This window comes from Lethenteron reissneri, chromosome 50 (genome assembly GCF_015708825.2).
Source record: "Lethenteron reissneri isolate LAM-NWPU_2019-01 chromosome 50, ASM1570882v1, whole genome shotgun sequence".
Taxonomy (NCBI): Eukaryota; Metazoa; Chordata; class Hyperoartia; order Petromyzontiformes; family Petromyzontidae; genus Lethenteron; species Lethenteron reissneri.
Window position 1 is genome coordinate 243,069 of NC_083828.1, and position 15,339 is coordinate 258,407.

At 49.5% G+C, this 15,339-nt stretch overlaps 1 protein-coding gene across 1 annotated transcript in view; it reads right to left on the reverse strand.

The window, feature by feature from the left end:
• LOC133355005 (atrial natriuretic peptide receptor 1-like) overlaps positions 1-15,339 on the reverse strand; it is a 73,105-nt gene that overhangs the window by 2,137 nt on the left and 55,629 nt on the right. The window contains 6 exon segments of the mRNA XM_061572262.1: positions 1,095-1,153; positions 1,923-1,971; positions 1,974-2,009; positions 2,012-2,067; positions 10,424-10,592; positions 11,523-11,678. Coding sequence (XP_061428246.1) covers positions 1,095-1,153; positions 1,923-1,971; positions 1,974-2,009; positions 2,012-2,067; positions 10,424-10,592; positions 11,523-11,678 — 525 coding nt within the window.

Genomic DNA, 15,339 nt, shown 5'->3' on the forward strand with positions numbered 1-15,339 from the left:
GTGGAGGCAGCTGGAGGCAGCAGGAAGGTGGAGGCAGCAGGAAGGTGGAGGCAGCAGGAGGGCGGAGGCAGCAGGAGGGTGGAGGCAGCCGGAGCGTGGAGGCAGCTGGAGGCAGCAGGAAGGTGGAGGCAGCAGGAGGGTGGAGGCAGCAGGAGGGTGAAGGCAACAGGAGGGTGGAGGAGGCAGCAGGAGGCTGAAGGCAGCAGGAGGGTGGAGGCAGGAGGCAGCAGGAGGGTGGAGGCAGCAGGAGGGTGGAGGCAGCAGGAGGGTGGAGGCAGCAGGAGGGTGAAGGCAGCAGGAGGGTGGAGGCAGCAGAGGATGAAGGCAGCAGGAGGGTGAAGGCAGCACGAGGGTGGAGGCAGCAGGAGGGTGAAGGCAGCAGGAGGGGGAGGCAGCAGGAGAGTGGAGGCAGCAGGAGGGTGGAGGCAGAAGGAGGGTGGAGGCAGCAGGAGGGTGGAGGCAGCAGGAGGGTGGAGGCAGCAGGAGGGTGGAGGCAGCAGGAGGGTGGAGGCAGCTGGAGGCAGCAGGAAGGTGGAGGCAGCAGAAGGGTGGAGGCAGCAGGAGGGTGGAGGCAGCAGGAGGGTGGAGGCAGCAGGAGGGGGGAGGCAGCAGGAGGGGGGAGGCAGCAGGAGGGTGGAGGCAGCAGAAGGGTGGAGGCAGCAGGAGGGTGAAGGCAGCAGGATGGTGAAGGCAGCAGGAGGGTGGAGGCAGCAGGAGGGTGGAGGCAGCAGGAGGCAGCAGGAGGGTGAGGCAGCAGGAGGGTGGAGGCAGCAGGAGGGTGGAGGCAGCTGGAGGCAGCAGGAGGTTGGAGGCAGCTGGAGGCAGCAGGAGGGTGGAGGCAGCAGGAGGCAGCAGGAGGGTGGAGGCAGCAGGAGGGTGCAGGCAGCAGGAGGGTGGAGGCAGCAGGAGGGTGGAGGCAGCTGGAGGCAGCAGGAGGGTGGAGGCAGCAGGAGGGGGAGGCAGCTGGAGGCAGCAGGAGGGTGAAGGCAGCAGGAGGGTGGAGGCAGCAGAAGGGTGGAGGTCTCGCCTGCATGGGCGTGCTGGCGGCCGAGATGGCTGTGAAGCCCCACGATGTCGCTGAAGTAGATGGTGACGCTGTCGAAGGCCTCGGCCCGCAACCATCTCCCCGCGCTTCAGCTGCTCGGCGACGGGACTGGAAAAAGGGGGATGAGAAATAAAACGGGGAGGCCCAGAACCCATTCAAATATTTTTGCCAATGATGTTATCCATGGCTGGGAACTCAGGTCGCCAGGTTCGTAGCAGTGTACGGTAAACCGTTGCACCATCTACTTTCCCACATACAAATCAAAAGCAATATATTCCTACATGCAAGATTTCACGCAGTCTTCAGTTTAAGTATGAGACAGACAAGGCCAAGGCGAGAGTCAAAGCCCTGAAGATCTTGAGATTGAGGCCAGTGTCAAGGCCGAATCTTCTAGAACATGTGGTCTGCCAAACCACCGGTGGTCTGCAAGGCTGTGGAAGCAGTCTACAAAAACATTGCAGATACTGAGATTAGTCGTTTTCATTTTTAAAAATTTGCTTTTTGGTGATGGCAGTTTCATGAAACCATGTTGGTGGTTGACAGTGGTGTAGGGCCCAGAAATGTTATATAAAACACTGCTCAAGACTGAGGCCAGTGTCAAGTCCAGTCAAGGCCAGATCCTTTTGACTGAGGCATATAAGGCCGGTCAAGTCTAGGTTCTCTACACTGAGGCCAGTGTGAAGACTAGTGCCTCTAAGACTAGTCATTGCATTGAGGTCACATACCTGAGGCCAAGGTCAAGAACGAGAGTCAGGAAAATGTCCCCGAGCCGGCCTCGAGGACTGGTCTCGAGAACCCGAGGCTGACTGGATGCCCTGTCATAGAGCGTAACGGTGGCTTAGACCGGTTTTAATTGATGCGTTGGAAGCGCGCTCACTGGGGCAGGATCTGGTAGAGCAGGGCCTTCGGCCTTGCGTTTTTCTCCAGTAGGCCTGTGTCCGTTCCTCCACGAGCCCTTCCAGGTGTTGGCGTACTGCTCCATCCTGGACAGCAGGTTGTCCAATATGTTGCTGCTGCGCTCTCTGTGGGCAAAGCACAACAGTTTTTTGTAGAAAAAATAATTGCCATAATCTCTGGATTAGAAGATGCTCGGTGCACTGTAAGACACACCCCAAAACTTGTGCCCGGGTATCAATGCAGTGAAACAAATCTGGTATCACACACATGCACATAGCTACCAGATTATAAGACGCACCCCAAATTAGCTTGGAAATACAGAGAATATGGTAAAAGCAACGCAATTTAACAAGGATAATATTTTATATTCACACCATTCTCATAGCGCAGGGCGGTCACCACGAAAGAAGGCGTCGTGTTTCAGACACAGGCTGCTGCTGAGGTAGAGTCACGGCAAGGAGCGATGTCGCTGTGCGTGACCCCAAATTGAATAATAAGCAGTGTCATTTTTTTTTTATCTGGCAAGTTGGACCTTGACAATTTTCTATTTGCTTCGAGTGACGTTGGAGGATCTCAGAGGATCTCTGATGGCCACTTTGAATCAGATGGCATGTATTTTATGGTTGACACACCCAGAATAATAACCCCATGTTTGTTAATGTTATTCCTCGATCAGAGATCTTGCCGCGGCAAGATGGACTGTCCTATGCCAGAGGGCTCTGTCCTCGGTAGATCTTGAGAATTGTCCCATACTCAGCCCTGTCCAAGTAACAACAGTGTCGTCAATCCAGGTTCAGGCCTCACAACCTACAATTAGGGTTTATGGATCATCTAAAAGCAACCACATCTCAAGACACTATACATATGAGAGGGAATATCTGCGACTGCTGAAAACGTTTTTTTTAACTCAACTAGTTTATTTGACCAGTTAAGGCCCACTGAGCTACTATATAGCTAATTTTCAGAAGAGACCTGGTCACAAATGATAACTCAACGAAGTGGCTTCTCATGTGGAAATTTAAAGCAGCCAAATACTCTAAAAGGATGTTTTTAAATGTGGAGGGAAAAACTGGAGAACCCGGAGAAAAAATCCACGCGACCACAGGAAAGCATGCAAGCTCCAGATATACAGCAGGCGTCAGGGTCGGGATCGAATGCATGACCTCCTGCATACCAGGCGAGGTCGTTAACATCTCACCACCTTGGCAAGATGTTACAGGCAGCAGAGGCCGGTCCAGTAACATCCATGTTTGTACTGTACTTGTGCTCCCAAACGTATGCTCTCCCTGAACTTCACCAACTTGGCACTGACCAGAGTGGTGAAGTACGGTAAAACTACATCACCAACACATTTGTTGGGAGGCCCTCATCCAGCAATGGATTGACTAAAAGCGCTGCGCGTGTTTGTCTAGAGAGTTTGAAGAAATATTTAATACCAGGAAATTATGGGTAGAATTCTACAGGCCCGAGAAGAAACTGAGGCAGCACTGGTAGAAGGAGGCCTGTCGAAACTCATTTTCCCTCCTCCACACAGGACATTGATGTGGACCCCCAAATCAATGTCCATCTTCCCTATCGCCATATTGAGCGTGTGTAAATTAGTATTGTTATTCACTATCCCTCATGTAAATTTGCTCTATGCTCGTATCTGGCTTGTGTTCATCAGTTACACAAATGAATTTTTATTTAAATTTCAGGCAAAATTGATCCTCCTGACTGAGTCCAGTGGCAGGGCCACTCAAGACCAGATTTACACTCGGGGCCACATGGCGTTACTTACACCGACGCTAGCTATATTTACTCTCCAGTTGATCGTGAAATTAAATAAAACATCTTACAATTGGTGCAGTTGTACTAGTGGCAGGTGGATGCAAGGTGGGAGAGGGGGCGGTGGAGGGGACATAACCCCCCTCCGCCACACCCCATCCCCTTTGTTGAGACACAAAAAAGTGGTGTTTTTATTGATATTTACCAAAAAAAATGCATTGTCTTTGTTCATTATAATTAATTCTGCTACTCTCAATCGTTCCCCCGTGTGTTGTAGGGCAGTGAGCCCAAGTACCTCCCAGATGCCCCCCCCCCCCCCCCCATTTGAGGGTGTATCGTTCTGGGTTGGAACATGTTCGTGATTTGTAGCTTCCTCTGTGATGTTTGGGTTCTTGAAAATATATATATAATGAATCCAGGGCCCTATTTAATTAAAAAGCTTCAAATTTCGGGATCCCCCCCCCACCCCGCCGCTTCCCACCCCCTTTGGGAAGGTTCTAGATCCGCCACCTGTGAGTGGTTGTACCTCCTGTGCCCCTCCTATCTTCTGGGTAGGAGGAGCACGTAGGGAGGAGACACTTGATGGATATACCGCTCATCTTGGGAACGCAGACCAAGCTGCCATGGGAGGTCCGAGGGACGTCCTCCCACCAACTGCTCAAGTCGCGCGCGGGCCCTGCACTTCTATTTTTGGCCTCTCTTACAGCCGAGCGAGACACTGCAGCTCTGAGCGGCAACTGCCGCTGAGGAATGGCGTTTTTTGTTTACAATTTTTTTTTACTTTATTATATTTAATGACTAACAATCGAAATATATTAAGGACATCATAGTTCATAATGTTCCTTTCCATATTCGGAAGCGACTGGAGCTATGCACCTTTAAATCTAGATTAAAAACACATTTTTTAATAACTGCTTTTTGTGTTTAGTTTGTTGTCCTACCCCCACACCTCTGATTAGCACGTTTGGCGACGTACGTGCGAAATAAGTTCAACATATATACATATGTGGTGGTCATGCCGGGACACGCGCGCGTCAAGCCACAGTGCTTACCATTGCGAGGTGGTGGGTCAGCCTCCCCTAGGTCCAGCTAGCCGGAGGGCCATGGGAGCAGTTAGCCCGGTGGCTAGGGTACGTGAGCCCGGAGACTGCACCTCCCTAGGTCGTGGGTAGGCCTCGGCAAGGTAAGGTAAATTACCCTTTTTACCGGGTAAAAGGGTAAAGGTGTCGACATGCCAAGGGGTAAGGTAAAGGGTAGGGTAAAGGTAGCTCGGAAGAATAACCCGGTAGGGTAAAGGTAGCGCAAAGTATTACCCGGTAAATACGGTACCTTGTTTACTGCTAAAAGCTCCGTGGCGCAGTCCGTGGCCTCCATTTAATAAGTAATATTTTAAAAAGTTTTTTAAAAACATGCTTTTATTAAATGTACTAGTTATGGAAGAACTCCACGACTCCAGGAAGTGGCCCCGAAGCTTGCCATAACGTAAGGGACCGTGGCCAATTACAGCCAACGTCAGTTGAGCGTGGACAATTAGAGCCAAGCCGAAACATAACATAAAAATAATGTTTAAAAATATATATTTTTTGATAGAATATAGTATTGTCATCAGTATGACATAAGTATACCAAGTTTGCAGTCGATACCACATTGGGAAGTGGGTTAAAATTGAGTTACAAGATTTGAGCATACGACAACGACGATGACAACAACGACAACAATGACAACGACAACAAGCGTGTAAATTTGGAATCATTGAGAGTATTCTATATGAATAAAGCGCTCTACCTAGCATTTACCGTTATAAACCTTGTTCATGTGTAGTAGTTCCCTAGTAATTACCCTGTAATAGGGTAATTTGTATGGGGTAAGGTAAAAAGGTAGGGTAAAGGTAGGCTCGTTGTTTTTACCTTTTAACTTTTACCTTACCTTGCCGAGGCCTAGTCGTGGGTGGGAGGGGCCGTTACCCCTCCGTGTCAGGGACCTCGTCGTTGTGTTGCTGTGATGATTCTAAATAAAACGTGTTGCCTCCTACGACGACTCTGTCTCCAGACGAGACGACTACACGGACATTATACGTAACGTGCAGAGTATCAAAGCTTATCGAGCTCACAACACGGGTGCGTCGACTACTACAGGACCGCTCCACAACCGTGCAAAATTAGGACATTGTCATTCTCATTCAGGGGTGCCACCGTGGCGAGATGTTAACTCCCTCGTCTGGTATGCAGCAGATTGTGGGTTCAATCCCAACCCTGACCTTTGTATATTTGGAGTTTGCATGTTCTCCCTGTGGTTCCGTGGATTTTTCTCTTGGTCCTTTGGTTTCCCCTCCCTATTTTAGAATCAACGTGCATTTAGATTGAGCTGCTATAAATCCCCATGTGATAAGCAACTTCGTTGAACTATAATTTTGTGGCCAGGTCACTTCTGAAAAATAGCTATAAAGCTTAATGGGCCTTACCTGGTGAAAAAAATATATTTTCATAGTTGAGTTATTATTATAGACTCAAACTCTGCACCAAAGACGAAGGACTGCCATAGATTCAGCACTGCCCATAGACTCAACACTGCCAATAGACGCAACACTGCCCATAGACTCAACACTGCCCATAGACTCAACACTGTCCATAGACTCAACACTGCCCATAGACTCAGCACTGCCCATAGACCAAAACACTGCCCATAGACTCAACACTGCCCATAGACTCAACACTTGCCATAGACCCAACACTGCCCATAGACTCAACACTGCCCATAGACCCAACACTGCCCATAGACTCAACACTGCCCATAGACCCAACACTGCCCATAGACTCAACACTGCCCATAGACCCAACACTGCCCATAGACTCAACACTGCCCATAGACTCAACACTGCCCATAGACTCAACACTGCCCATAGACTCAGCACTGCCCATAGACCAAGACACTGCCCATAGACCCAACACTGCCCATAGACTCAACACTGCCCATAGACTCAACACTACCCATAGACTCAACACTGCCCATAGACTCAGCACTGCCCATAGACAACACTGCCCATAGACTCAACACTGCCCATAGACAACACTGCCCATAGACTCACACTGCCCATAGACTCACACTGCCCATAGACTCAACACTGCCCATAGACTCAGCACTGCCCATAGACTCAGCACTGCCCATAGACTCAACACTGCCCATAGACTCAACACTGCCCATAGACTCAACACTGCCCATAGACCCAACACTGCCCATAGACTCAACACTGCCCATAGACCAACACTGCCCATAGACTCAACACTGGCCCCATAGACTCAAGCACTGCCCATAGACGCAAACACTGCCCATAGACTCAACACTGCCCATAGACTCAACACTGTACATAGACTCACACACTGCCCATAGACTCAGCACTGCCCATAGACCAAAAACACTGCCCATAGACTCAACACTGCCCATAGACTCAACACTGCCCATAGACCAACACTGCCCATAGACTCAACACTGCCCATAGACCCAACACTGCCCATAGACTCAACACTGCCATAGACCCAACACTGCCCATAGACTAACACTGCCCATAGACCCAACACTGCCCATAGACTCAACACTGCCCATAGACCCAACACTGCCCATAGACTCAACACTGGCCCATAGACTCAACACTGGCCATAGACTCAACACTGCCCATAGACTCAGCACTGCCCATAGACCAAGACACTGCCCATGAGACCCAACACTGCCCATAGACTCAACACTGCCCATAGACTCCAACACTACCCATAGACCTCACCATGCCCATAGACTCAGCACTGCCCATAGACTAACACTGCCCCATAGACTCAACACTGCCCATAGACTAACACTGCCCATAGACTCAGCACTGCCCATAGACTCACACTGCCCATAGACTCAACACTGCCCATAGACTCACACTGCCCATAGACTCACACTGCCAATAGACTCAACACTGCCCATAGACTCAACACTGCCCATAGACTCAACACTGCCCATAGACCAACACTGCCCATAGACTCAACACTGCCCATAGACCAACACTGCCCATAGACTCAACACTGCCCATAGACCAACACTGCCCATAGACTCAACACTGCCCATAGACCAACACTGCCCATAGACTCAACACTGCCCATAGACCAACACTGCCCATAGACTCAACACTGCCCATAGACCAACACTGCCCATAGACTCAACACTGCCCATAGACTCAGCACTGCCCATAGACTCAACACTGCCCATAGACTCAACACTGCCCATAGACTCAACACTGCCCATAGACTCAACACTGCCCATAGACTCAACACTGCCCATAGACTCAGCACTGCCCATAGACTCAACACTGCCCATAGACTCAACACTGCACCATAAAATCAACACTGCCCATAGACTCAACACTGCCCATAGACTCAACACTGCCCATAGACTCAACACTGTCCATAGACTCAACACTGCCCATAGACTCAGCACTGCCCATAGACCAACACTGCCCATAGACCAACACTGCCCATAGACTCAACACTGCCCATAGACTCAACACTACCCATAGACTCAACACTGCCCATAGACTCACACTGCCCATAGACTAACACTGCCCATAGACTAACACTGCCCATAGACTCAACACTGCCCATAGACCAACACTGCCCATAGACTCAACACTGCCCATAGACCCAACACTGCCCATAGACTCAACACTGCCCATAGACTCAGCACTGCCCATAGACTCAACACTGCCCATAGACTCAACACTGCACCATAGACTCAACACTGCCCATAGACTCAACACTGCCCATAGACTCAACACTGCCCATCGGGACTCACAGACAACATAGACTCAACATGCCATAGATAGACTCAACACTGCCCATAGACTTCAACACTGCCCATTAGACTCAGCACTGCCCATAGACTCAACATGCCCATAGACTCAACACTGGACACCATAAATCAGCACTGCCCCCATTAGAATCAACAAGCCCATAGACCGCAACCTGCCCATAGACTCAACACTGCACCATAGACTCAAACACGCCCATAGACTAACACTGCCCATAGATCAAGCACTGCCCATAGATCAAGCACTGCCCATAGACTCAACACTGCCCAGACTCAAACACTGCCCTAGAACTCAACACTGCCCTAGACTCAGCACTGCCCATAGACCAGGACTGCCCATAGATCTCAACACTGCCTTACACTCAACAATGCCCACCCATTAGACTCAGTACTGCCATAGACTCAGCCTGCCCATAGACTCAACACTCGCCATAGACTCAGCACTGCCAATAGACTCAACCACTGCCCATAGACTCAACCTACCTGCCCATAGACTCAGCACTGCCCATAGACTTAACACTGCCCCATAGACTCAACACTGCCCATAGACTAACACTGCCCATAGACTCAGCACTGCCCATAGACTCAGCACTGCCCATATACTCAACACTGCCCATAGACTCAACACTGCCCATAGACTCAACACTGCCCATAGACCCAACACTGCCCATAGACTCAACACTGCCCATAGACCCAACACTGCCCATAGACTCAACACTGCCCATAGACCCAACACTGCCCATAGACTCAACACTGCCCATAGACTCAACACTGCCCATAGACTCAACACTGCCCATAGACCCAACACTGCCCATAGATTCAACACTGCACCATAGACTCAACACTGCCCATAGACTCAACACTGCCCATAGACTCAACACTGCCCATAGACTCAACACTGCCCATAGACTCAACACTGCACCATAGACGCAACACTGCCCATAGACTAACACTGCCCATAGACTCAGCGCTGCCCATAGACTCAGCGCTGCCCATAGACTCAACACTGCCCATAGACTCAACACTGCCCATAGACTCAACACTGCCCATAGACTCAGCACTGCCCATAGACTCAACACTGCCCATAGACTCAGTACTGCCCATAGACTCAGCACTGCCCATAGACTCAACACTGCCCATAGACTCAGCACTGCCCATAGACTCAACACTGCCCATAGACTCAACACTGCACCATAGACTCAACACTGCCGATAGACTCAACACTGCCCATAGACTCAACACTGCCCATAGACCCAACACTGCACCATAGACTCAACACTGCCCATAGACTAACACTGCCCATAGACTCAGCACTGCCCATAGACTCAGCACTGCCCATAGACTCAACACTGCCCATAGACTCAACACTGCCCATAGACTCAACACTGCCCATAGACTCAGCACTGCCCATAGACTCAGCACTGCCCATAGACTCAACACTGCCCATAGACTCAACACTGCCCATAGACTCAACACTGCCCATAGACTCAACACTGCACCATAGACTCAACACTGCCCATAGACTAACACTGCCCATAGACTCAGCACTGCCCATAGACTCAGCACTGCCCATAGACTCAACACTGCCCATAGACTCAACACTGCCCATAGACTCAACACTGCCCATAGACTCAGCACTGCCCATAGACTCAGCACTGCCCATAGACTCAACACTGCCCATAGACTCAACACTGCCCATAGACTCAGTACTGCCCATAGACTCAGCACTGCCCATAGACTCAACACTGCCCATAGACTCAGCACTGCCCATAGACTCAACACTGCCCATAGACTCAACACTGCCCATAGACTCAGCACTACCCATAGACTCAGCACTGCCCATAGAGTGTGGCGACGCTAAACTCGGGCACGCACTTGTTAAACTTCCTCAGCAGGATCTTGACGTAGCCAAAGTCTGGCCTCTCGGAGGGCTCCTCGGCCCAGCAGCGCCGCATGAGCGTGCCCAGCTCCTCCACGTGGCGGCTCGTGTCTGTGCTCGGCCGGAAGTGGGGCCGCTGCCCGTTCTTCACCTTCTGAACGATCTCTGTGGTGGGCGCGCGCAACAGAGTGCACGAAGGGAGGCAGGGGAGTAGGCAGGAAGGTGTCTGGGGTCAGGGCTCATGGCACACGGAAGAAGTATATTCCATTTAACACGTCGGATTTCGCGACCAATATCATCCATAATCGAGGTTTTTGGGTTAGATCGCGTAAATATATAAATGTGTTGTTAAAACCCACCACCACCCAACACAGCCAACTAGTAAGAAATCAAAATAACTTTAACCGTTCGGATAGTTACCGCCTTAGTGCTGTGTGGAAGCAAATCATCAAATAATACGTTATTTAAATGCATTCCTACAAAGGGAAGCGTACTTCAATAGTGATATCCGTTGGTAGGGCTATTTTAATAAACACAATAGACAGGAAGGACAAGTTCAAAGGGCTCACATAATGCACATGCATAATGTACGTTGCCTCAATAATTCCCCCCCAACCACATGGTGCAATATACGTTTGATGATCGTGGTTGTTTCTTGTTGTTGAATTATGCATAACCTTGACATTTGAGCATAATCGAATGTTTAGGGGTCGCTATTGGAGAGAAGAACCTTCCAACTAGTATACCTTTCAACTAATATACCTATTGCAAAAAATATTCACTTAAAGGCATCTCAGACATGCTTCTGTGATATCTGCTTTCTCTGCTGGCTGCTCTAAATCAATTATAAATGGCCACTTCAACACACATTAAATAAGATCGCGATAAATCTATTAAAGACATCCTCATATCTAGATGCTTGGTCGGGGATGTGCAAACTGTTTCCGCATACCCAGCACACCACATCCACCATACCTCTTGCTGTGACTGTAGCGACGACAAGTCACGTCCCATCTACGCCGGCCTACCGGCAGTGACCCTGAAGAGACTGAGTGGGGAAACGATCGAGTGCCCGGCGCAAGGTGCAAGCGGTGCCTTTGGGACTTAGGTCCATGTTTTCGATGTAGAAGGGGCCGCAGCGGAACGCGACCTCCTGCAGGATGATCCCGAAGCTGTAGACGTCACCCTTCTGGGAGCCCTGGGGAGGGACCACTTCCATCCTTAGCAGCTCAGGGGCAGTCCACAGGACCTCTGTAGCAACAACAAACGACAGCGGTCACGGATTCACTCGGGTCAGTCGCACACTGTCCGTCATCAGTTGCCCGCTTATCGTGGCGATTTTTTTTTACTCAAGAGGAGCCCAGTACAAAGCATGAACTTTAACCATGCGCAGAGGGGGCACAAAAACTCCGTGGACAAAACTCCCAGGGCTCGTTGCTCCTGGGTTTAAGGAAGGGGCGATAAATTGGGGGAAGGAAGGATCGGGGGGTAGGATAACAAAAGTATAGAGTACTTACTCTTAGGGTCTTTCGGTAACGTCTCGTAGATATAAAAACAATTTAAATCATGACGTTTCGATTGCAACACAAGCAATCGTCTCCAGGTGAAAAAATACAGCAGGCGGACTGCTGAGGCAGGAAGAAATATAGCAGCGTACTCCATTTGTGCAGGTAACTATAGAGTACTTACCTGCACAAACGGAGAGGCAGTCAGACACATGCGTGAGCATTATCTGGACCGTGGAGCCGACGAACGACATGGCTCCCTATTGGCTGAAAGAGCGCACCTACGAATAAACTCACTTGCCGTTGGTGGAGGAAGATGAATGACGTCAGACGTACCTTCCGACTCGGAAGGTGAGAGGTCGGAAGGTGCACGCAGAAACTGGGAGATGAAAAGAGGTATGACGAGGGACTGGAGGACAGAATTGATTGGATGGACAGAAACGGGAGAGAGCAGGAAAGAGAGAGGAGAAGAGAATGGGGGAAGGCTCGGGGCTTTTGATGGTGGAAGTTGACATGAACGCAAGTTGCAGAAGATAATCAAATCTTCTCGCACCTTTTCTACAACCAACGTGTTGGAGTTATTACAGTGGTGGCAGTGGTGGGATCGACGACAAGATGTCTCACGCTGGTCGCAAAAGGAACCCCACTGAGACTCCAGGAGAAGACGAGGATGGGGCAGCGACCACCCCAAGCGCCCCGGGCCGAAATGGCCCAGAAGACCGACCATTAAGAAGCCTGTTAGTGGCCACATTCCATGAAGGGGCAGAGCTGGGGCAGCAAGCTGAAGAGAGAGATGCTGGATACAGAAGGGCCACAGACGACCAGGGGATGGAGACGGATGGAAGAGCGAATGGATCGTCTCACAGATGCCGTATTCCTGCTACTACAACAAATGTCGGAGGGAACCGGTCAAGCAAGGGGACTACCTTGCTTGGCCGGTCAGACAGGAGATACCACAGAAAGAACCACCTCCAGGATCGTCAAAAAAACCACATCATCAGACAGTGCTTGCAACAGGGATGGTGTCCACCATCACAGGCCCAGCCACAGAGGCTACCGCGCTACCCAGGGAGAATCCTCGATTGGAGAGAGAACTGGAAAATTGCTCTCTCTTCCTCGGGGAGAGTGAGTGACAACAGGTGAATATACCTGTGGAAGAAGAGAGAAAGTCACCTCGACAGTCACAGAGGACGGGCAGACAAGAACGAAGAGAGGCAAGCAGGAGACAGCCATCTCCAAGTGACGAACGTGGAGACCATGGAAGGAGGGCCTGGAACCACAAGCTGGGTCCCATGAAGGAGTTGATGGTGGTGAGAGGCGACTGGGGCGCTTTTGTATGGCGATTTTAAGTGTCCTACAAGAACCTGGAGTGGTCAGAGGAAGAGGCGCTGAAAGCCCTACCCACAGTCCTCGATGACGACGCCTTGACCATCTTCTCAACAATTCCAGAGGCAAGAAGGACCGAGGTCGCGGGGGTGGATACCCAACCTGGGGTGCTCTCTGTGCAGGCTCTGGTCAGAAAGTCTGTCACTATTCTGCCGGCAGCACAGATGCTGGTCCCTCTTCGACATCGAAATCCCTTTGTTACAACATGGCCAGATTCCCCTATTCTGGTTACTCCGGTGGAATCCCTGCCTCACTTGATGCAGCAAATCTGGCTGTGACGGTCCCACCTGATGACGGAGACTTGTATTGCCTCCGAAACGTCGTGATTTTATTGTTTTATTTTTATTAATTTTAATTTCATTTTTTACCTACGTTACTTTACCGAAAGAACTAAGAGTATGAATCCTTGCAGTCATGAACGTTTCAAATCTAGAGATTCTGGATACCAAATATTTTTCAATAAGTGTTGACTCCACCCCAGACCTGTCACATGTGGACCAATTGACGTTCATATTCTGGTTTGTTAACATCAGCGGGAATGTGGTGGAGCGATTCATGGGCTTTGAGCCAATTGAGAGCCACACTGGTAAAAGTTTAGCAGACTGTGTGACTTTGATGGTGGAGGGCCTTGGGTTGGACCTCTCAAACTATGGAGGTCAGTCATATGACAATGCAAGCAACATGTCAGCAGAATACAATGGGCTACAGGCCCACCTGAAACAAAAAAAACCTCTGATAGAGTATGTGCCTTGTGCAGCACATTCACTTAACATAGTTGGTGTTAACACCTTAGACAGCAGTAGCCCAGAGGCTGACGAGTTTTTTAACATGTTGCAGTCACTACACATTTTGCTCTTCATCCACACACAGATGGGGGAAAGTCTTTCGGAAGACAGATGTCAGACTGGCGTTATGTGACAGGTGTCTCTCACTCATATAAGCACGATCTTCAGCGAAAGAGGAAACGCTAAACATTTGCAGATTAGAGCTCAGAGCCAGGTGTGACACTTGAGAGGAGGGAGAAGTAAAAAAAAAACATTTTATGTGGTCATTAATAAGCTAGTGGCATGCCTTGAACATCGCTTGGACGCTTACAAGCGCTTGACCAGTCTCTTTGGAGTTCTGTTTATGTCAGAACAGGTGTCTAACAGTGGTGTCATAGTGGAAAAGGTCAATGCACTCTCCGCTGCATATCCATCAGACCTGGACATGAACTTTTCTAACGAACTCATCCAATTAAAGTATTTCATGTCTGACTCTGAGGGTGAGAATTGCCCAACTAAATTGCTTCAGACGTTGCAGGCACTTAATCTGCAGTCAGTGTTCCCCAACGTTTTCGTGTCACTTCGGATTTTTCTTACTTTGTCAGTGACAAACTGCCAGGGTGAGCGGACATTTTCCCTTTTAGATGTTATCAACCATGCAAAAAAGATTTAACTACACATATTTGGAGCATTTTTGGCAGCGATTTCAACCGCACCACCTCTACATAATAATAGGCTCAGTCAACCATTCTACACAACAAAGACTAATTTCCTGGCAGCGATTTCAGCCGCATCATCTCTACATAACAAAAAGGCTCAGTCCCTTTTACATGCACCTTTACATCATCCGCACCTAGTTTACACAACAAAGGCTCATTCCCAACAGCGTGCTTCAGCCGCACCGAACTTCACAAAAATAATATTCAGGTCCTACCTTGGCTCCTCCCACCCTCAACCAGTATATATAAAGATGCGGTTTTCTTGGAATTTCTCTCACTTGATACAGCTATCGTGCTGTGACTGTTCCACCTGAAGACGGAAGCTTGTGTTGCCTCCGAAACGTCGTGATTTTTATTTTTATTTTTTATTTTACTTTTATTAATTTTAATTTTTTACCTACGTGACTTTACCGAAAAAACCTAAGAATATGAATCCTTGCAGTCACGAAAGCTTCAAATCTAGAAAGAATAAAAATGAGCTGCAGAGTAGCATGTGCCATACACGTCTCAGCTCATTGTCACTTATGTCAATAGAGTC